Here is a 24,498-nt window from a genome sequence, read left to right on the forward strand (position 1 = left end):
AAAAAAACCCTCAGAATTTATCACTTGTATCATTAGCTACCAAGTAAAGCATTTCCAGCGACTTCAGCAAATCAATAGACTTTACCTCTTCTATGTGGAGATTTCTGTACAAAGAAATTCTCTCCTTTTGAATGTGCTGATTGCAACAGACAACAACAGAAGCACAAAACTCTACTCGCTGCCCCGTAAGGCAGTCAGCCTGCTTCACAGGTAGGCGTGTTTCTCATGGTTTCTCTGGCACAGAAGCTGGCAGTGGGCTTGCGCACCATTTCATTCTCTCTGCTGGTGAGCATCAGACTACTCATAATTCTAAAATACGCTTTGCTAGTCCTTGTGAAATCAGAAGAAAAGGTAGAAAAATTCTAACTAAAACCAGAAAGAACTACTAGCAGAGTGTAAGAAAAAGGCAGGATGGGGATGTTTTAAGCAGAGGTACTATAGAACTGCCAAAGTAGATCAAAATATATTCTCTTTATTTTCCACAGAAAAGATCAAGGGCTTTGCTGTGCGTGAAACTTGTACCTATACACTCCCATGGTTGGAGTAATGACGTTGTCCTTGAACAAGTGCACTTGTACCAATCCAAAATTTTATTTACTCACAAGTTATGATTTATTTCACATATGAGAAGATGACTATGCACATGAAAGTTAACTGTATGTAGCACATGTGTAAAAGAGTCACCAATAATACTGTTACACTGGTATACAAACCCCATCTTAGAGTACTGTAACTATTTTGGTATAGAAATACCAAACTTTAAAGGAGTTGGCACAAAATCTGTTCACTGATTGTTAAGCACTTCAACTGAAATTCATGAAGTTCAACAGAGACCTGCATGAATGGAAACCAGCTTAAATAGGTCATTCAAAAAATAGAAAATAAAGATCGGACAAAGAAAATTCAAACCAACTGTGATGGCACAGATAGCTGCTCTTTTCACAAGCGTTTATAGCTGTAGTCTTTTGGAGTTATTTACTACAATATCAGGCTATTTTACCTGATATTTTTCTTTTCTCTCTTTCTCTCGTTCTCTTTTTTTTATTCTAAAGTTTCAGTTATATTTCAAATCCCTGGTAGAGTGCTTGCCACCTACCTCTGTTTCCAGATGGCCATTTTATCTCTAACTGCAATAAAATTATGCCAGTAGGCTGGGGAGAAAGCATTGAATATTTAAGTGTCATATTAAAAAGTGTGTAGGCTGTTAAGGATCTTTCTTCTGATACATTATTGCAAATACACTCCTAGTACAGGATAATAAGATTTGTTAACATTAAGAGATGTTTCAGTTCAGAAGGAGAGTAAAATAATCCACCCTGAAGAGCTACATTCTGGATGATTACATATTGACCTCAATTCCTGCTGTATTCCCTAGTGAAATTGTCCATGCAATAATGTTTCCCCTGCTGGGACCTAATCCAACATCAACTAAAGTAAGTTTTTTCTATTGATTTTTATGACCTACAGCTTCTTAAAATTAGTTGTTGTTACATCCAGAACAATTTTCTTCCCATGCTCATCGTTCTGTCATAAAATATTGTTAAAAGCATATCAGATAAAACCTACAACAGTAAACTGCAAGTGTAACCATATGCGGACCCTTAATAATACAGATGTAAGAATACAAACGCCTTCAATCCATTACAGTATTACCATTTTTTCCTCATTTTTATTCTTACAAGGTACTAACTTCTTGTCACTACGAAAATCAGATTTAAAAATAATATTCAAAGGCATTTTTATGACCCTAGCCTCAGTAATTTTGCCATTTAAAACTGTATAAAGAGATTCCCTTTATTCAACCTGGGAAGGAGGTTGGGTGTATGTGCATATGTGTCCTGTTAACGTCTGATAAATGCAAGAAATGGAATAAAAACTCAACAGTAAATTACTGTCAACAAACACCTAACGTGAGCAGAAATAGTTTTTCTCCTATAAATGTTAAGTGCGAAAAATAGTAAGGAAAGATTTTCAGAAACCATCATTAGATTTACACTAAACATCATAATTCACTTTGAAGTAATTCTAGTTATTTTGGCTGCTGTTTTTTTACTTTCCCCCAACCCCCAGACTAGAGTGACCTCCTAGCTGTAGAGGCAGCTGCAGGCTTTGCAGCACCCCAAAAATCAGAGCCTTTCCTGTTGGTGACATCCTGCTGAATGGCTCCATTCCTCCTTGTGTTTAATACACCTTTATGCAGAGTTGCTTTGTAAACCTTCTGTTATTGCACAGTCATTTCAGACAATGCAGGTTTTTCACTCTAGTATTTTTATTAGGTCAGACTGCAGCATATGCAGGTGAATTTAATTTTCCTTTTTTTTTATATACTTATTTTTAAATCTGGAAACTGTACATCTTGCAGGTAATTAAAAAAAAAAAATTCACACCAAAAAGTCTACGTAACACTTTCCTGAGCTGTGGAATAATAGGCAGCACATATCTTTATTTAGGTAAGCAGATTAAGAAACACACCAAAAGTCTCAGAAAAATTGCAGATTCCAGTGACACTGCTGCCTGCAGAAGCTTACATTGTCTCTTGTAACTTCAGGGTTATTTGCCATTTACAAAAAATTCCAAACTGCAGAATCTAATCATAAAGGCACTAAACCTTGTATTTAGTCTCTGAATTCAATAAATTCCAGGATTAGAAAAGTTCTGAAATTCAGATAAAGTAGCTTTAATTGGAAGCAACTCAAAGCTTTTATTCAGGTGGTGTCATTTAGCTCTAGAAGACACCTTTCTGGAAAAAGGTCTCTCATTAGGCAAGAAAATCTTTGGCTGAGAAGAAGTGAGTCATGTACCAGCTGCCACAGCAATTGGAAATGGCCCTCTCTGCAAATCCCCAGCTACGGAAAGTCAGAGAGTCCTGGAATGGTAACTGAGAGGAACGGCAATTTTCCCCTTCTTGATTTTTGAAGTGGAAGCCCTTTGTGCTTTTTAACATCCTTAATTTGTATTTACATGATGAGTGCTGCTGTTCTGAAGTTAGTGTGTTGGTTGTTGAAGCACATCTTTCTCAGCTAACCTAGGCGTTAACAACTGTGTTCTCTCAAAAGAGCATTTGAAGTTTTTTTCTGTTGGTTTCCTTCCTTCCTGCCATGATGTTTGGGTTATGTTTTATCAGTTAGTTTAACGATTGGCACTAAGCCACCCTAGCTAGTCTCTGGACTCGGTAGCAACTGGTGATGCAGACCTAACACGGGAATGAAACTGAGGAGACACTGTCTTCTTGTTGAACTCAGTTATCAGACCTCATCTGAACGGGCTAGCAAGTTTTTAATAACACACATTTATTACTCAAAACTCTAATCCAAGGACACAGGTGATCCTTTAACTACTGATATGTGTAAGATGCTGTGCCACAGGCAGTGTGGACTTTCCTCTTTCTCCTGTTCCACTCTGTCTCCATGAAGATCTGCACTGGCCTGTAGAGTTATTGAAGGAGTAAGAATAGAAAATACTTGGTTGTAAAAGGCATTCCCTGCTGCTAATGATCTCGTATGTATTTCAACAGGTCAGTCTTCTGAAAATATTCTCAATTAGGAAGCATTTCTAATAAAGAAGGACAGCCAACAGCAGTATAAAAAATGCAATGCATATGAATTATTTATTCTAGTGAAAAAAATCTTGTTACTTACATGAATCATTGGAATTTCCAGCCTGTATTTTGATGGCTTCCAAGGCTTTCAACATTCAACTTGCTGGCAGTGTTTCCTATCTCACACTACTGTACACTCCATGCAGTTTTTAGAAATACTTTTCCTATCGAAAAAGAAAGAAAACAAAATGTAATTTTTACCTGCTAGTAAAAAGCAATAGCTTTTACAGAAAGTACATATGGCTATGTTCAAATCTACTCTTTATTTGCCATAACAATCAGCTGCTGCGACTTAATCAATCCTGCCTGGATGATTTAGAAATTTATGTCACACACACACACAAAATATTTTTCCCCACAAGTTTCCTATGAGTCTTTTCATTTTTAGAATTTTTTTTTTGTTCATACTAATTCTGCTGTTCTTGGCAAATATTAAGTAAAAAAACAAAAAAAAAAAGCTAAAATTTTATTCTAAAACAGTAAGTGAACTATAAATTATTTTACAGAAAGCAGTCATATAATATGTATGATGTGGGGTTGTTAACCTTAGGCTTCTCAAGAAGGAAGGAATATCAGCCTTGGTACTAACAGTCAGAAGCGCCCTCATAGAATTATTCTTTCAAAAGCAGATATAACTTCGACAGTATTAATTGTGAAAGAAGTATGGCATATTTTTCTGACCCTCTTTATTCTCTTCCAAAAATTCTGTCCAGCTGGACCTATATTGCACTAAAATGGTTCACAAGTAAGAGAAAAACAATCAGCTTCCACCTATCCTTGTCAGCAATGGACCAAGAATATTTAAGGCACACCTAAAACAGCTTTTCCTTCATTTTCAAAGACAAGTAACAAACAAATTTGAAGTTGGGTGTAGTTTTGTCTTCTTATCAATATCAGAAACTGCATTCAACCAGAACTTTCCTGTTCTAAATACCATGAATCATTAGTCTTCGGCCAGTGTTTCCTTTTAATAGATGTTGGTGAAGGCACTCTGTCCTGTCATTTTGAAGATAGGCTCAAATCTACATCCTCATGGCTTGTGAACACAGCTCTCAGCTGGACAAGCTTTGGGCTGGTTCTCTCCTAGTATAACTTGACTATGAAGTAGCTATTAAGTTTTGAAGATATTAGAGACACCTATTCTGAAATTGTTGTGGAGGTTGGTTTTCTTTTCTCACCATATGCCTTAAAGTCTCACAACATCAAAGTAAATAAAACACCACGTGTAAGATGACTAAAGACTGTGTCTAATCATCTACCTCAGATTCTAAGTGTGGTATTGTTTTGTTCACTACAAAATGCTTACTAAACAAGTAAAACAACATATACAAATAAATCTTGCAGCTTAAAGCACTGCATGCAGCGATACATTTGAAACATTACTTGTGATAAGTATTTGCCTATAACTATTTAATATGATAATTTCTTGTACTGGATTTGCAAGCAAAACAAGCGAGGTTAGCAAAGATTACAGTTTTTATGCAGAGGTATATCTCTGACAAGTTGAAAATACCAAAAGACTAAAAGGGGCTTGTATTCATCACCCATGCTTTGTAAAACCACAGGCCAACAGATACCTGCTAGCATTAGGTAGCAGGAATTACTATTGACCTCTATGATTTCATTGAAGTCACACGAATGTTCATATTAAGCTGGGAAAAGTAAAATTGGATGTTGCCTATAAAAAAATAAAAGCAAAAAAAAACCACCCTGTAATAATGTATGCACTTTTCAATAAAACTGCAAGAACTATTGTTCTTGCTCTGTGATTTAATTAAAAAAAAAATCAACATTATATTTCAAACTAATTTGATTATAATGGCTGATAATGTAAATGGCATAGTTGTTCATATTGAGAAGCATTAGCAATGTCAAAAGAAATCCAAAATTCACGTATTTCATTGAATTTTCATCCAGAAGAATTCACATTTTCAGGCTCTAAATAATGCATTATTGGATATAAAACATAGATAATGATATGTCAGCAATCTAAAACAAAGGGAGAAAGGCAGAATAAAAGTGAAAAAACACTAGCATTCAATTTACTGAAATTTTATTGGAAATCTCTGGGAAAAAAATAGAACCATCTTAAAAATTTATAAAAATTAACCCCATAAAAATATTAATAATTATTATTTAAAAAATCTATTTATGAGTCTCCTAAGATTTTATAAAGAATAATCTATTATAAAGAATAATCTTTATAAATTAGATTATTTACAGCTGAAAGTAAATATAAGTTTTGTGGAATAAACAATAAGCTTCTTTTCAAACAACTCCATCAGCTCCATTGTGCATTTATTAAAATCTCTTCTAACTCCTAACTGTCTCCGAACACAAATTTCAAATAAAATTATAGAAAATTATAGAATCAATGCAAAAATCATGTGCAATATTGATTTCTGCTCAACAAAGACTTGCACACATATACTATACACTAACGACCAGGATCTTACAAGAGAGAACACAAACTAACCCACATCTATGGGGCCAAACTCTTCAGGATTACGTACTCAACAGGAAGACTAACCAGCTCTTGAGAATGCCCAGGAATCACACAGATTTGCTGAATGAAGTCAGGTAATCAACAAAAACAAGAAGGAGGTGACAAATGAAGAACACACATGTAGCACGAGCTCAGGAGCCAAAGGATGAGACAAAAAGAATTGAAGAGTTATGAAATTATATCTACCACAACTTACCTTCTTTTAAAGTAATGGCAGTATGACTGCTATCATAGTGGTGTGGCTGTAAACGATTACTTTAGGAGGCCAGCTGGGGGAAAGATCTGAAGGGAACACATTTTTTATCACAACCAGAATAAACCTCAAGCGAACAGCAGTTTCCCTAGAGAGCAATCTTCAGGTGTTTGCCAACCAATTTTTTTTCCCCGGAAGACATTAAAACACTTCTCTGAAGGACAATCAGATTTGAGAAGCTGTCACAGTAGCTTCTACTTTACTGTGAAGGGTAATACTTATATAAATCTGGGCCAAAGTCTCAGCATACAAAATTCTCCTCACCAGTCTGGCCATTACTGCTTCATCATTCCACAGAAGCCTGTAATTGCTATAATTTGCAAGTTTGATGGAGAGGAATCAATGAAAAGTTCTACCAGGGGATGTGTAGTTGCTATGACTGAGAATCCATAGTTCCAAATTGCTGGAATAGCAAAAAAAATAGTGCCTTTTAAAAAATCTTTTACAGCAAATTTTCAAGTAGTCTTGAAAATCTGTTACTCAAAGGTTTGAAAACTTCATCAGCAAGTCATGACTTAATGTCTCTATTTGCATGAACACACACACACAATCAAAACTAAATTAAGTCTAATCTACAATTTTTTACCACTCAAGCAAAAATTATTTCTCCATAAGTTCTGAGCGTGCAATAGATGACACATTAGTCTTGAAAAATCTCAAAGCCTCATTTGTAGTGCATTTTATGTACATGCCTCTTTGGAATTTAAAATAACTTATTTGATTGCAAATTTATCGTAAAAGATAAAGCAACAAAGTGAGAGCATAATATATCTGCAGTTATTGCAAATGATAATTGTGCTCTCCTGGATAAGGATTTTTGAGAGACTCCTAGCTTGCATGGCTATGCATTTTATTAGAGAAACTAGATGCATGCTCAGTGTTACCTTCTCAATTCTGTATTCTGTTCAGCAAATCCATCTACATTTTAGTTGAACTTTCCTCTGTAGGATAAAAAATTATTTTACAGCTTTTAGAATCTGGTATTTTAGTATTTAGTTTACTTTGAAAACTCAAACATGATAAATACCACATCCTTGAAAATAGATGCATCTCCAAAATTCTAAAATTAAGTTAAACTGAATGAAATCTCAATATTTTTATTTTCTTTTGTGAATGCTATTAACACTAAAAGGCTATTGTGAGGCTAATTGTGATAGTCTAAAATGCCAGTTAACAAAACTTATCAGGTCATTTATGTTTTATAACCAATAAACCCACCTCTTTATTAACATGCAGGGAGACCAGAAGCAGTTGTAGGTCAATTTCAATTTTTGAGGGGAAAAGTGATGAAGAAAGTGTTGTCCTCTAGATAAACAAATAAATTCCTCTTTCCTTAATCTTGAAGGAAAACAGTTTTAAGTATTCTGCAAAGACTTTGTACACAAAGTGAATATAGATAGCTAAAAATTATTTTTATTTCCTTGAGGAGCAACACCAAACAGAGGTATATACTTATGCCATGACTACATTTGCCTCCCACAATTGCAGAAGATTGCAAAATACTCAGAAAACAGCTTAGATCTGTGCTTATTTGAGGATAAACACATAGCTTGCACTAAAGCTACTGTAACAAATGTATTAGCAATTTACCTGGATTTTTCAGTGTGAATAATTTAGTCAAGAGTTTGTACAGCTCAGTAAAATAGAAAAGTTTAATAGAAAACAAGTATTCAGTTCTTCTGCTTTTATTATACTGTGCTTGAATTTAATGAATTTATTCAACTGCGCAGCCCTATTTCACCTGACCAGATCCATGCACGTTTCTACACTTTGAATGAGCTCATCATCCTTGCTGAGTGGTTACTTCAATTGGAAATAATTTGGCACCGCGTTCTCTCATTTTTTGTGTCCCCGAAAAAGAAAGCAAACTGACAAACAATCAGCATTTTGACTTACAATCTGATTCATGAGAGAAATCACCGGGGACCAGTATGCTGAAACATCTCTGAAGAGAATCAGCACTCACTAGCCTGAGGGAAAGACAGACACCCCCTCACCAAGCCCAGACAGGTATCACTGACTTACAGAGCTCTCTGCTGCTGAGTGTTCTGCTGCCCTGCAACTTACTATCTGCAACACTACAGGATGAGCATCACAGCATTTAACAACCATTTTGCAAATTACAATAATTATGCAGTAGATCAAGTGGAAAAGTACCAGACTCTGAGGGTCCATCCTTACTTTTTGTTTGGTGGAGGAGCAGGTTAGCTGATAATGACATTTCTAGTAATGGTTTAATCCAGCCTCCAAAAGCATCACACTTATCTCAACTGAGCATTATCAAGTCACACATTATTTACAAGCATTGCTAAAGAAACAGAAAAATGCCAGGTGTCACCAGAAAATGCTTTCATCACCTCCTTAGGAAGAAAAGGCTAATTACAGGTAAACATGACCTTGCTACAACTGTTTCAGAGGCATTTCCGAAGTTTTGCTTTCTATTTGCTCAATTTTATCTATGCCTGCCTTAACACAAAACAGTATATTTTAAGGAAAACTTAAACACACTTCTAGATATTTCAGAAGCACGTTCAGCAGAACTGTCATGTGTTTAGGCTTCAATGTTTAAACATTTTTCGCTCAAACTCATTTAGCACAGAATACTGGAAAACTTATGACAACAGTTACATAGCAGCAGTTCAAAGAAAACACAAGCCTGGATAACTGTTTTTTCTGTGAGAAAAAATCTGAAGTGTTTATAAGTTGGAAACCAACAGATTGTGTCTCAAATATTTCCTATGATGTTGTGACTAAATCTGTTTCATCTCATATCCTGAATAAACTGCTCGGTTAACATAACTGTCACCTGTAACATAAGTAATTGAGAGAACTTTTTAATTGTTAGCATTGAAAAAAAAGATGCAGCAGTTTGAACTGAAAAGTCCCTCAAAACTAACACACATGCTGTTGTTCTATACATAGTAGGTATAACACATCATGACTACCAACATTTTCAGTTCTTCATGCTAAGTATGCACTGTGCAAATCTGCAACTTTATACATTGCAATCCACCCAAAACAAACGCTCATCTCAATTTAAAAAAAAACCTTTATTAAGGCCAAAACAGCAATCCTAATACCTTACAGTAGCAATTGCAATGCATAATTTAAGAAATTTTCTCATCTGTTACATCCTTTTCCTCTATACATTCATTCCGTGTACATACTTTACACAGTAGAATCATTAGTTTCCCATTGGGATTATAGTACAAACAGCATGAACCACATTTAGAGTGATTTCTTTGGTTCAAAGTGATGAACTTTGTTCTCAAACACTTCACTTCTTCTGTAGCATGTAAGCTGCTTCTAATCCATGGGTTATAAGTGCTTTCTTTAAATTTCAGGCTCCCGTTGAATAAGTTCTCCAATTTCAACATGCAAAGTCATCAGACGATCATTAACAATCAAGAAGCTGCACTATATTCTCCAAGCATTTTAAATAGTAGGCATGTAGCTCATTTTCTTCTGGCTGTGGAGTAGCTAAAATATACAAAAAACAAGATTTGAACTTCTAGTTGATTCTTCACACAAAATGATTTTTTCTAAGATTTGCTAGAATTCATGCTATTTTATGATCTTAACCTCCACATTACTAGTAGCAAATAAAGTACTAATGTATTGCAAAGTGTGGACTTTTTGGTTTGTTTTTTAAAAGGCTAGTTTTTTAATAGCTTTCCAAACCTGTGCTTAGTAGTAACAAAGAAAGTGCATTTTGATCATGTTTCGTTACAGTGAGTCTTGTTCTTGCCAAAATTTCTCCTTGGGTAAGACAAAGTGGGAAATTAAAAAATAGCAATAGGCACGTTGAAAAATTCCCCGACTTGTACTCAGAAGAACAATCTACCATTTTAGCCCAATTATCACTGTAAAGTGATCAGAGTTTTAAATGGGCTAATTAAGAACCTTACTGCAGGAAAACATAGATGACAACTCCATGTGACTGTTACCAATTATAGTTCCATAAAATCTTTCATACTCGATATTTTTATATTTAAATGTTTATTGAATTAAAAAATCAACATATCAATCTAGCACATCTACAGTAACACATAAATGGATATCAATGCTACACGGTGCTAGTCTGCAAAAGCTCCATACTTCTACCTTGTTCATTCAATATATTTTGAGAAGTCTCTTATCAGTGGCAGTTATGCTGTAAAGAACAATGCAAACTTATTTATTTATTAACACACCATCAGTATATGAAATGTTGCATTATGTTACATTCAATGGTTGACTTGGTAAAGGATGAATTTGAAACAACAGTACGTTGACAAAAATCAATGGACAGAACAGAAAGAACTATCATGAGATGTTCTAGCAAAAACATCTCATTAGGATACTGACACACAGTGTTCAACATAGGTAGAAATCTTGTGGTTATTCTGTGTTATAAGGCCCCCAGTTGATAAACCAATTTGAGTACACCTACAGAGTAACTGAAATTGGTAGGAAAACTCATTGGCTTAAAATGAAACATTTACATGATTTTGCAAGATCAGTGTTGAAGTGACTAAGAACCAGTAAATCCATCATTAGCTCTTGGAGCTCCAGACCAGTGCTTGAACACCTTTCAAAATTAATGCTCTTGAGCTGAAGATGGCAACCTAAGATAGAAAAGCTATTCAAATAACAATTATATTCAGTTACTCGAGAGAAAAAGCTCAAGCTTTCAGAAAGTATGATGCCTAACCAGGAAGCATATTACTACTCAAGATCTTAGAGACAAAAGTATTCTTCAAAATTGATAGCACAACGAAAATTTATTGTAATGATATAAATGTGTTAATGATCTACCTGATGGAAAAAAAAACCAGAACTGGCATTAGTTGGAACCAAGACTTACTTTTCTTCGCTAATGAGTAAGCCTCATCTATTCTTCTCCGTATTGATGGATTCTTCAAAGTCACCTTTGCCTGTAGCACACACAAACACACAAAATACAATGACTCTACTTTCTTCTCTACACGTTCACACTAACAGAAAAATTTAGAAAATTACAATAACTCAGGAGAACATGAGATGCAGGAATTGTAGAATTAGCATATGACTATGATCATACAGATTGTATTTATATAAGCAGTCACAATCACAGAGGACAAGCTGCTTTCTTACGATATATGTTAAACCTCCTAGCCTGGGCTGCTATGTGAACAAAATGGAACTGCTGCAGTAAATTTTACTTTTATTTACTTAAAGGTTACTGCACTGTTTACAGCATAAAATTAACATTGCAATTTTTTCAAGTATTTCTCAAATACTAACCTTTTGATAGTTGTGAAGTAAAGCCCAAAATGAAGCTGCTCCTATTCTCTGAACAGCACAACTATCACTTTCCAAACAGGCAGACAGTACTGCAATCGCTTCATCTAATGAGAAAAATTTAAAAAAACTCATCTAGAAAATATAACCAAGGTACACAAATGTATTTACACTTGATGCTTGAATTACACTTACTTCTATGACAAGTATTGATATGACAAGGGAGTTACAGAAACTTTATTATCAGATTAATTAAATATATATGCATTCATAAAATCGAAAGACTACATTGAAAGAAGTGTTAAAAAGAATAAAGCAAACCAAAACCAAACAATGCTAAAAAATTAAGCCATCAGTAATAAAACATGCATGTGATGTACAGCCATCAGCTATGCATAGGAACAGAGTAAGCCATAAAAGTCTTTTATAACTCCCAGTAGTCACAATTGGAGCCACATCAGAACAGAAATTAAGATGTTTCTGCGTTCCTTAGCACTTCCTACATAGATGGTTTGTAACCAAGGAGAACTATTTGCCATCCTATTGTAAGTGCCTTAATTTCCTAGTGTTGCTCTGAAGCCAGATTCTTCAAATTTGCTTGTTCATTTCATATTAAAAATTCACAGATTATGTAACTGAATAATGCAAGCTTAATTTAGGCAGCAAATCAACATCTATGAAAAAAATGAAAAGCATGGACACTATGGAAAACCTGCTGAGAACTTATAACAAAGACAGGAGGCATTCTCTCTGCAAGGAAATGGGGGAAACAAGTGTTTATACAAAAAAAAATGAAAAAGAAGTTCTGTGCATGTTGATACAATAAATATATATTGCATGATCAAAATTTTATCATTAGGATAAATGTTTTCTGCAAATGACAGAACACAAAGTAGTTTGTCTCAACGTCGATGACTTGCAGGAGCTAATTAGATTTTGGACAACTGAAAGAAAAGAACTTCCATCATAGAAATATTTTTTAAATATTGAACACATTGCCAGGATTTTTTTTAAACCGTTTGTGAAGTTAGGTACTTCAAATTGACTGATATAAGGAGTGCTTCAACTCTCCCTGGCGAAAACTAGCTGTTTGAGAAAACTGCAAAAATCTTTTCACTGAGAAAAGATCTTTTCATTTCATTTAACTTCATTACACATTCAAATGATCAGTCTCACACTAAAACTCGATTTTATAAAAAACTATTTGCCTTTCCTTTTGCTGTATAGCCTTATTTTGCTTTTCTGCTTTCTACAATTACTTATATGAAAATATTTTTTATAAAAATGCTTTTATAAATAACAATATTGAGTTGTTGGTCAGTAAAGCAAACTGCAATGAAAGGATCGTACTCTGGAAGACACAGTATTCTCAGAGTGAAATAGCTTGTGTAACCTTTATATACTTACCATTAGCTAATATTTTTGGTTTATTAGCTGGACTAAAACATAAGTTATGTAGAATGAGAAGTGCTAGATGCTGGCTGCTCTTGTGTTTGTATTTACACATTTCCACAACCTGGTCTAAAAATCCATTAATCTTCATGATCATCTGCTGCCCATCTTCTTCAAAAGATATGTTCAGTAGCAGCTTCAGCCAAAGAATACACACATTACCAGGATTTTTATGACTTCCTTTTGGTAATGAGAGACACAAAAAGTTCTGCAGGAAGTTACTCTGTCAGAAGGAAGAAAAAGGATGTTAGAATTTATAGTATGCCACGATTCGCTGACTGATGTTCAACTTTCCAATCTGCATACTTCACCAAAAACTAGTGTACTAATGTTCCATTTACATAATTCAGAGACCTATTATTAATCAAGAAAGAAAGAATTACATACAAAAAAGAATTCACATCTTGGTTAAAAAGTTAATATGGTGAAATACATTGTGTTCGGTAATAATTTATGCAGTGTAGATACATAAAAGTTGACCCAACACACTATATTTCTTTAAAGGCAAATTCCTGCTACTACATAAACTTTTTGCTTTGCACCTTAGCCTTTCTGCCTGAAAACAAGCTAGAAGCAATTTAACTGAATCAGTGCACTACTTACCTAATATATTCTTGATTCCTTATTTATTTTTGCTTGCATTATTGGCAAATGTTAACAGTATTGTAGAATCACAGACTTTCTTCAGCTGGAAGGGGCCCATAAGTATCTATAGTATCTCCCCTTTCACTAACAGCCATAGTATTATTCACTATTTTTGCAAGCTTTTAAGAAAAGTATTTGTGTGTTCATATGGCACACACTACCACTTCCCAATCTCAGGGCTTGCCTCTACTTCAAGAGGATTCTGAGGACGTAAAATCTATTCCTGTGTTGCAAGAGGGAGATACTCTTAACATGACATTACTGTGATGAAAGAAGTCTTTGACTAAGTATTCCTAACTTCACTGACCCTTGACAACACACAGAGACATCTATCTGGTTGAAAGCAAACAATCCAGCATAGAAATTAATTGTGGTAATATTCATAACTTCATTTTCACAGATGTAAATATTAGTAATTTAGCATTGTTTACACTTATGAAAGTGGAGCTCAGGAGACAGTATGAAGACTATCACGCTAGAATGAAACTCTGAAGCCAGCAAAAGACAAAACAACTCACAGAACAGAACAGCTACCATAGAAAAGGTAATCAGCTATTCACTTCTATTGAATATCAGCAATTTTGTAACTGTATGACCAGATTTTACATAATTAGCACCACAAAAAGATCATATTTCCCTTTGCCTTTTCTAGCAGGTAATTAGGTCCAAGCACAGAACATCGTTAATGTAAATTGAAAGAAACTGTTCAAATTATTAAACTGCTATAAAAGGTGCTAAAAAAACCTCATGCTTTTTATAATTTCTGTTGTGTTAGCTAGTTTTATCATATCACGACTGTAGTTGATTTTCTACATGGTTTGACTTCTTGTCTCAATGTGCTGAATTCCTTTAAATGATCAAATTTACATTTAAAAGAAACAGATTTTTCAAAGAACATTTGATAAAATAGTGTAAGGATCATTCAATATAAAAATTAAAGAGGCAAAAGACAGTACTTGCATTTATATAAGAAAAGATTTATACCTAACAGCCAATTACTGACATGTAGAACATCTCTAAAACTATAATTTTTATAAAGATTATGTTTCATACAGTATACCTAATTATTTATACAACATTTAATTTCTTGTTTACTCTCATGCAGTTTGCTCTACTGTATGCTCACTTTCACAATCCACTAGTGATTGCAATCAATATGTATGGGTATTAAGAATTTTAGATCCCACTGAAACTAAGGGATTTAGAACGTTCTAGCAAAAAATATGTAGTTCTATATGCTGTTTCTGTTCAGAATACGACTATGACCGAATTATATGCTGCAGTTAGGGAAGAGTAACATAACTAACTGAGAAAACACAATAGTTTTGATTCCCAGAGACACATCTCTGTATAAAGCCTTCTGACTCCAGCTACAGGAGGCTTCATGATCACAAGTTCTCATCCTACTGGTGGACTTCAACTGCCCTGACATTTGCAGTAGAAGTAGCACAGAAAGCTGTAGGCAATCCAGGGGACTCCTAGAGTGTATGAAGATAATTTCTTAACCCAGGTAACAGACGGCCCCACTTGAGCAGATGCAGTACTGGACCTGATGATCACTAATGCAAGTGAGCTCATCAGTGATTTCAAGATCGGAAGCAGCCTGGGCTGTAGTGATCACACACTGGTGGAGTTCAAGGTCCTGAGGGATATGGGGCAGGCAAGGACTATTGGCAGGACCCTACCTAAATTTCAGGAAAGCAAATTTCCAGCTCTTAAAATAGTCAGTAAGACACTCCACAATATGGTTGTCTGGGACAAAGGAAGAGAACAGACCTGGGAAATATTTAAGGATGCTTTCCATAAAGCACAAGAGTGCTCAGTCCTTAGATGTAGGAAATCGGGCAGGGAAGGGAAGAGACCAGCATGGCTGAGCTGAGACCTGAACGTCAAACTGAAGACCAAGAGGGAACTGCACAAGCAGTGCAAGCAGGGACAGGGAATCTGGGAAGAGTAAAGGGATGCTGCCTGGTTGTGTAGGGATGGAGTCAGGAAGGCCAAGGCACAGCTGGAGCTGAACTTGGCAAGGGAAGTGAAGACTTACAAGAAGAGCTTCTACAGGTGTGTCAGTCAGAAAAGGAAGATTAAATAAAGTGTATCCCCAAGGAATGAAAATGGTGACCTCATACCAACAGATGAGGAGAAGGCTGAGATACTCAACTTTTTTTGCCTCAGTCTTCACTGACAACTGTTCTCCTCATCCCTCCTGGGTCAATGGTCAACAAGATGGGGACCAAGGAGGTACACCAAGGGGATTAGGTTCATGACCACCTGAGGAACCTGAGGAACTTACATAAGTCTATGGGACCTGATGAGATGCATCCCAGAGTCCTGAGGGAATTGGCCAATATGGTCACTAAGCCGCTCTCCACGATATTTCAGAAGTCATGGCAGTCAGGAGAAGACCCCGGTGATTGGAAGAAGGGCAACATTGTGCCCATTTTTAAAAAGTGTAGAAAAGATGACCCTGGGAACTACTTACCTGTCAGCCTCACCTCCTTTTCTGGGAAGATCATGGAACAGATCCTCCCAGAAGCTATGCTAAAGCACACAGAGGACAGGCAGGTGATTAGAGAAAGACAGCATGGCTTCACTATGGTAAGCCCTCCCTGACCAACCTGGTGGCTTTCTATGATGGGGTAACCACATCAGTGGACACTGGAAAAACCAACAGACGTAATCTGACGTAATTCTGAAAAGCCTCTGACATGGTCCCCCCACAACTTCCTTGGATGGGGCCTTGCGCAGCCTGATCCAGTGGTGTCCTTGCCCGTGGCAGGGAGACTGGAACTAAATGATCTTTAAGGTCCCTTCCAACCTATATCACCTACGATTCTATGACCACAGGACAATTCATATCAAAATATGAGGGTTTATTTAAAAGGAAAATGCATCCATCATATTGCAAAAATCAAGAATATTACTTACTTACCTTCTGAATAAGGCCTTTACAGTCATGAGACAGAGCAAGGTTAGAAAGAAGACAAAAGACCACCTGCTGAATTGGGCTTCTATCATTCGACACTTGGGAAGCCAATTTCAAGATGTTATGCATTAATGAATTGCCAGCTGCACTTCGTGCAGAGAGAAGTGATGATTGTCCACCGCTGGCCCAACAAAGGGAGGAACAACCTTAGGAAATGAAACATTTATCATGATAAATGCACAAATACATTACAAAAAAAGCAAAAAAAAGAAAGAGCAGTCTTACAGCTCAAAGACTGAGATAGCATTTTTGAAAGGATTGAGTATTTTTCCCTTTGAACCACAGCAGAGTGAATGGGACACGCTTTGAATAGAAAGACGCCTGAATGTGGCAGTTTACTGAAATAGGCATCTACTGTTCTATTGTTCTAGAATCTAAGAGGCAATTCTGCTGTTAAAGAGAAGCCATCGCTTGATCTTAGAAAGTCTCCTTAAACACTGGACATTGTATCTAAGGCATTATACAATTATTTGGCATCAGAAACTGAAGGGACCCTCTGAAGCTGGTTCAGAAAAAGAGGTGTCTTACATCTGAAAGGTTTAACAACTGTCTTAATTTTTTTTAACGAGAAATAAAAGTGCTGTCTGCATCTGTCATAACCCCATAACACACTAATATGCAAAAATACTATGCTACAGAACTACAAGTCAAATTAATACAACAGCAGTGAATAACTAAGATACCAGCATGATGTTTGTACACAAATATGTATATATAACTTTTAATTAGTGCCATTTTCCATCTGCAACAATGGTTAACTTCTCACATGGCAAAAATAAATAAAAATGAGACCAATTTTAGCTCTTACAAACATCTACAGGCATATCTTCGTCTGACTACACTAAGGGGAAGTAGTTGACCAGTTCAGAGTAGGTAAGTTTGGATCATCTTATAAGCCAAGTATTCTGGACAGAATGAAAAAACAGGATTAATCTAAAACCACTTGCCCTTCTTAGCAAGGAAAATAAAGTGCGGCCTAGAGCCACTCTGAGTTAAGAAACAAGACCAACCATCAGAATTTTAGCTTGATTTCTAGTATCTTATGAGACATTACATATTAATTTTATATCTTGTGTTTCACTAATACATATTTGACCTTTCTTCAGTCCATATTAAAAAAATGTCTTCATGAAAAAAAACCAAAAACATAAGCATCACAAGCTCTTTTAAGGTCTGGACTTAACAAGAGGGTAAAAAAGCTCAGAGACTATTCCATTAATATTTTTAACCACACTAACTCTTTTATGGTATCAACAGGGAGAAAACAACTGATACTTGTATGTCCCTTCAAAGCACTAATAAATCATTATGTGAGTCAATAATCTCAGGCTGTGGAATGAGATAAATTCATAATAGAAAAAGGAACAGACTTCTAGCACTCGGCACGATTACCCATTAATGGAAATAAAGGGTTTCCTAAAACAAAGAAGAGAATCCTTATGACAAATATATTTCGGTCAAATACAAGCTACAGAACCCAATGTATAAATAAATGGAGAAATACAGAATTAAATTATATCATTGAATATTTGAAAAATTGAATGTTCTCAATAATGGCTGAAATACAAACTGTATAAATTATCAATATACAATTCTCTGAAAGAAATCCTAGAGCAGTATTTCTGCAGTATACAATTCTATTTGGCAGGACTTTTAGAGTAACTCCAAGCATAATGGTTTGAATTAAATGCTATTTAATCCTTTAATATAATTGTACTCCTTCTAAAGCCAACAGAGTGTAACAAGATCTAAATGAAAGTCTTGAATGTATTAAAATCAAAACTGATAGACTTTGATGGACCAGTGCTTTTATACTTTCCTCTTATGGTAGTAATAGACATTCCTTTCCTTTTATTATGCTTTTCTGTCTTAATTATTCTTGTTAAATATTTTGATGTATTACATCATAAAGCGACTCCCATACCTGCTGGATAGTTTGCAGTGTAGACACAAAGCAAATGTAGAGCTATTTGCATTGCGTCGTCATCTATTAAAAACCACAGCCACAGTGAATGCAGAACAGGAACAAGATGAGCTTTGAGTGCTGCCATCTACAAGAACACAAGGAAGATTTTAAACTACTGTACTATTAAACACTTTCTAAATGAAGTATAAATTGAGTGAGAAAAGAATTTTTTAATCTTAATTGTGTCCCCTTGGTTTTCTTTAAAAGATTGTATGGAGAGATCTGACATCCTCAACATTCCTGAAATTAACTCTAACTCAGTCAAAACCAGCACACATTTTATTTACTGAGACATGGAAGCAAAAATAAACATTTATTCATTCCAACTGTGATTATTCAAGAACACTCTATTCTGAAGTTTTAGGTTACTCCAACTAATTTATTGAAACTCAAAAAGCATGGAAATAGAAGACAGTAGTTCTACAGAGAATATTATAGAAAACTTCAGTTATCAGCAGTAACCTCCTTCTCTCCTCTAACCACTTGTCTCTGCTGACCCATGATGAAAACAAGAAAAATATTACACAACAATTTTATCTGATTATTGGCACAGCCAAGTTATGGGGACATTAGGGATAACCAGATGGCTCACTCAGGCACATAATTTACATGTCATTCTGTATACAGAAAAGATGGTAATATATGCCCTTAACAGTGGTACTTCTAGAAGGTCTGGAAATTTTGTGGTTCTGCCAATGGATTTGATAAAAGTAGTACAAGTTGCATTAAAAGGTCAAGACAAATTAAACTGTGAAAGAGAAAATGGAAATAAATGTGTGAAAGGTATCAGCAATAAGAAAGAGCAGTGATCCGAAAGAATACTGGAAAGAATGAAAAAAAGGAAAGCAGTATTTTCCCCATAGAAAAACCAGGTAGGCAGAAGAACTGAAGTAAAAAAAAGAAGCTAAAAAGCACAAAGAAAAAGACAAAGAATTTGAAAAATAAAGAAGAAATTCAAGACAAGATTCTGCAGAAGAAAAATGATGAAATAAAAAAATCAAGATGAAACCAAAATTGTGTTTGCACAATTAGTGTAATTTAACTCAGAAAAAAAAGTAAATGGTAAATTATTATTTAGGGTTTGGGCTTTTTGTCTTTCAGAAAGCGAAAGGAAAAACGGAGAGAGGCACAAAGAGAGAAAAGTACTTTCCAAGATGTGAAGTGTATCTTACGCACTTTTCTTGTGGCCCCACACTCTTGTCCACATCTATTTATCATGTTATATGCTTTGAAAATTGGAATTACTAATTTAAGCAGAGCAGAAGTGGGTATAAAGGATGACAGTGATCTGAAACCTTTGGAAGACGATGTTTCAATATGAACATTTAGCTCCTAATGCACATATGAAATATTCTTAGGGGTGGGAATAATATTGAAATTTTAAATATTTCTTGTCATTAATATCAAGGTTAAATTTAGCCAGCTTGAAAATAATTTCAAAATAGAAAAAAAGAAAATTATAGTCTTCATTCACTAACTGAATGTGCTCACAAATTTCAGTATAAGAATACTTACTTTGCATTCTTCATTTTGAAAGAGGCAGTTTCTGAGGACCTGCATAGAACACCATAACTGCTTGATAAGGTTTTCTTCCTATCCAGGGAAAAACATTAGAAGACCATCAACATAAGATCAGAGTGAATTTTGTACAAGGAGGAAAGAGATTTCAAAGTAGACATGCAAATCTAAGGCATCAACGTTTTGGTCATATCTCTTCAGAAGAATTTCCTTCTGATCTCAGGTAGGATTCACCCTCAAGATGCCATTTCTAAGGGCACTGATGTGGCAAAATGCAGACAGCTTCTTTTCTCCTAAAATATTTCATTATATTCATTTATCATAATGTACAGCTCCATTTCTCTTAAAATTAATGAGGAATAGGTAGGAACACTTTCTGGGTATTTGTTCCACCCTAAAGCAGACATCTAAAGCAAGTCAAATGATTCACTCTCTAGAAACACCTATTTTTCTTCCTTGGGTAAAACCAAGGATAAACTACATCTGTCTTGCCATTCTCTACATTTGGTCAGACCAATCCATTCTTATATTACCTGCGTCTTAATCTCTATCCTTAACAATGGAAGTAGTTTCCAACCTGATAACAATATTACAAAGACAAATACAGACCTTTGGACAGTGAGGTGCTATACCAAAATTCAAGCATACAAGGAAGTAAACAAACAAAACATAATCTATCTCCATGATACTGCTGTGACACTAAAAGACTAATGATGGCTGATCTGACTTCTATAAGGTTGACACACTAATCCTCTTGTGAAGGATGATAAAATTCCAACAAGCTTGTCCTCCGTTACAGACTATTTCTCTTTTATTGAGTATAAAGGAAAAAAATAAATGTAAAATACAATTCATGCTTAATTTCAAACAAGGTGAAGCAACAATGCTTGCCTTTAAATCGTATCATGTACAGTTGATGACATTTAGAGAAGTTAAAATCTATAACAAAAAAGCTAATGAAAGTCAGGTATAGCAGATGAAAACGAAACACACAAGTAGTCATTACAAATGCATTTTATAAGTGGTTTGTCTCATTTTTAGCTAAATAAAAGGCTAACTCTAAGATGTTCCTTCAAGAACTTCTATATGTATTAATTTAATAAATACAAATAGCACTAAATCCTATAAAATGCCACAAGCTACTACTTGTACTTATTGTGTAAACTTTTAGAAGGTCAAAGAAGTTATAGATTATGTTGATGACACAGTCCATATTTATTTTTGTGTATCTTTATTTTATATTTATATTATCTTTATCTATAAGATCCTGTTTTGAGGGTTTTTTTTTGAAAATGTGGTAATTTGTAAATATTCTTTGTGCCCTTTGTTAACAGAATAATTGTTGTGAAAGAAAAGGATTATCAGGTAAAATACTTCAGTTGCCCTGAGAATGAACGCTAAGTCAAACACGTTTTGCCCAACAGTTAAAAGAAAAGAAAGAGAAAAAGAAAATAATCCTGATAACTTCATTTTGAGAGCTGTGCCCTTAGGCTGAGGGGTAGTTTTTAGATGAGCTAAATCCGACTACGAAAGCAAAGTCTCACCACATATGACGAAGAGCATGTTTACATACACTATAAGAACCTGAAGCTCCAGCTCAGCAGGGAGACCTGAGAAAGAGTCTTTTGCAAATATTTTTCAACAAATTCATAATTAAACAGAAACAGTTGGTCTGATCTTTCTTGGAGGATCCTTTCCTTCAATATCTTTCAAGATTTAAATTCCTTCTGCATTTAGCAGAGGAACAATGTCCACAGCTTCCCCCTTCTCAACCCAAGAAATATAAAGAACCAGCTGACTTCAACCTTATTGGACAAATCTGCGGCAGGATACCTTTCAGCCTCCATCCCTTGTAGAAGGGATAATAAGAGCATTTAGGGGAAAAAAAATATTGTAGCCTTAAAATGTCAGGGTCAAACTCAAATTCTTTTAAGAGCTCATTGTTATAAAACACAGTTCCACACTCTCACAAATCAAGGCTAAGGTCTGTTTGTACCAGTGCCTCAGAGAAAAATACTACTGAGCTCAAACAATGCAGAAATATCCTCCAGAAAGAAGACTTCTGCAATTTCAGCAGAATTTTTTTTATGTGGGAGTGGACAAGATATCAAACTTGACAGCAGAGGTTATTGTCTGTATCTTAATAATTCTCTTAGATGAAAGTGGTAGAAAAGAAGCAGATTGAAACAAAACTATTATGAAACTGTTGTACAATGGAAAGAAATTACGTCTACATGTGGTGAGGAAGATCTGGGTTATGTAAGAGTCTGGAACAATTGGAAGAGAGGTTAAAAAAAGCTTACAGAAATTGTGAACGGAAAGAAGCAACTGAGAGGATAGACAGTGGAAGGAGCACAAGTATGAGGTAAAAAAAACCTCCAAGAAGTAGTTTAAGACAGCGACAGCTGAGTCTGATGACAAAAGAAAAATATCCAGACCAACTATGCAGGAAGACAGGAAAATAATTAGAATTAGAAGCCAGATAAAAAGAGAAAATAGAGAATAAAAAAAATATGACTTGCATGCACAAGCAGACTGGGACTGGTTTTGAGGTGGGAGGGAGATTGACTTGTACAGGAACAGAAATAAACAAAATGGCTAGCACTGGTTGAAAGGCACTGAGAAAGAAAATGCGAGAAACAGAAGAATTATTATTGTGGAAACAAGATGAGGAAAAAATATCTGGCTTGGACAGGACTATGAAATCAAGGCTGAAAGTCCATCCATGTTTGAAAATAATACAGTACTCTTGGATATTGTAGGCTAAATAAATATCATAAATTGCAAGCATTGACAGGTGAGCAATGGATGAAGGTGTATATCTGTGAATGTCTGAAATGAATTTTTCAGCCCTCAATCAGAAGCTTGCTAGTTGCGAGCTTCAATCAGAATCAGCCAGTTACTAATTCTGATAACCTGAACTAAAAATGATAAGTCCCAAATCCTCCAATTAATGAAAAGATAAGAGACAGAACCACTAATTCAGAGGCTGATCATTTGTTGTACTTTCCACACAGATTATTTAGATTGGGTAAACAGGAGCTTAGAGATCTGGAAAGAAAAGTTGGTGGTGAAAAGAAGGATTCCTTAAATGAAATAGTCTCTGAAAGAAAAAAATGGGCCTAAAAAAAGAATGTGAAGATTCTGGCTGAAGGAACAACCCTGTAAGTGGTTGGAGGAGCAGAGAGATACACAGAGACAAACATCACTGCGTGCCCAGGGACTTTCAATACCAGTAACATGCAAGACTAGTAGCTGAGCAGCTGCAAAGCACTAACTGATTTGATGTTTTTCTTGACTTTCCTAAACCAGCAGTCATCTCAGTGTTGAAAAAGGAAGTTGAGACCTAGTGAACATAACTCTGGGAGTAAGCATGTGAGATAATCAAGTTAGTAGAATCACTGAGTCTTAAAGAACTCCCAGTATCCAGATCCACTACAAGTTGTCACTTACTCTGTGTCTCACCTATGGCACACCAATAGTATCTGCCTCAAAGGAAAAACTGAAAAGAAACAAAAAAGACCTGGGAAGAGCCTTACCATATCAGCCTGTCAGTTTTCATAGTTACCTTTTTTTTCTGTGCTTTCCCAGGCTTTAGGGAATCCAAATTCAGCTGTGCATGAATATGTTTCATGTCTTCTATACAGCTGTCTATCAGACCAACTGGAAGACAACAAAATATTGACATTTAGAAGTTCATTCAAAATTAAAAATATTTTATGAAACATTATGATACTTTTTTTGCAATGTTCTTGACTGCTATTACCCTCCTGAACTAAGAGTTAAAGATTCAGACGTCCAAATCCTGTGAGTTTGTAATATATTGTCTCCTTGATACCAGGAAGTACCTTACAGTCTCTGAGATAGAGTGCGTCTAGTTGAATGATCTCAAGAAGCAAGAATACATTTGAGTCTTCTTATAACAGTCTTGTGAGAGGAAGGGCTGACAAGATGGAAAGGGGAAGATTATTTGGAATGAAGAGCACAGCAATGCATAACTCTTCAGGATATCCTCAATGATACTGTCTAGAAGACTGAAGCTTTATGAAGATAGGGCATGTAATTATCTTACCCAACTCTTCCCTAATAGCAGTAGATTTGCTGCATCTGAGATGAGATAAAGAAAATGTTCAGGTGACTCAAACTGCAAAAAGCTGAGTTAGGTTCTTTTCTTGGGATCTAGAGCATTTAATTTATTACAAGATCATGGAGCAACTACATCAGTGGACAAGGAAAGACATACAAATGTCATCTATCTGGACTTCTTTAAGGCCTTTTACACAGTCCCCCAACAACAACCTTCTCTCTAAAT

General features: G+C 35.3%; 2 protein-coding genes across 9 annotated transcripts in view; both read right to left on the minus strand.

Annotated features, from left to right (window-relative positions):
• The window catches only part of CD226 (CD226 molecule), a 40,996-nt gene extending 38,787 nt beyond the window's left edge, over positions 1 to 2,209 (minus strand). Inside the window, 1 exon segment of the mRNA XM_054057865.1 lies at positions 204 to 2,209. Within this exon segment, the coding sequence (XP_053913840.1) occupies positions 204 to 305 (102 nt within the window). The 5' untranslated portion in view covers positions 306 to 2,209.
• Positions 2,210 to 5,833: 3,624 nt separating this feature from the next.
• RTTN (rotatin) overlaps positions 5,834 to 24,498 on the minus strand; it is an 89,215-nt gene continuing 70,550 nt past the window's right edge. For 5 of the 8 annotated variants that reach the window (XM_054059132.1, XM_054059130.1, XM_054059133.1 and 2 more), the window contains 8 exons: positions 23,755 to 23,849; positions 20,184 to 20,261; positions 18,627 to 18,753; positions 16,649 to 16,848; positions 13,027 to 13,294; positions 11,623 to 11,726; positions 11,204 to 11,273; positions 5,835 to 9,837 (listed from right to left, as the gene is read on the minus strand). In XM_054059132.1, the coding sequence (XP_053915107.1) occupies positions 9,755 to 9,837; positions 11,204 to 11,273; positions 11,623 to 11,726; positions 13,027 to 13,294; positions 16,649 to 16,848; positions 18,627 to 18,753; positions 20,184 to 20,261; positions 23,755 to 23,849 (1,025 nt within the window). In that variant the 3' untranslated portion in view covers positions 5,835 to 9,754. Of the gene's footprint in view, positions 9,838 to 11,203; positions 11,274 to 11,622; positions 11,727 to 13,026; positions 13,295 to 16,648; positions 16,849 to 18,624; positions 18,754 to 20,183; positions 20,264 to 23,754; positions 23,850 to 24,498 lie in introns of those variants that run through there. The other 3 variants (XM_054059131.1, XM_054059136.1, XM_054059137.1) reach the window with 3 other exon arrangements.

The sequence above is a fragment of the Cuculus canorus genome, chromosome 2 (genome assembly GCF_017976375.1).
Source record: "Cuculus canorus isolate bCucCan1 chromosome 2, bCucCan1.pri, whole genome shotgun sequence".
NCBI classification, from domain to species: domain Eukaryota; kingdom Metazoa; phylum Chordata; class Aves; order Cuculiformes; family Cuculidae; genus Cuculus; species Cuculus canorus.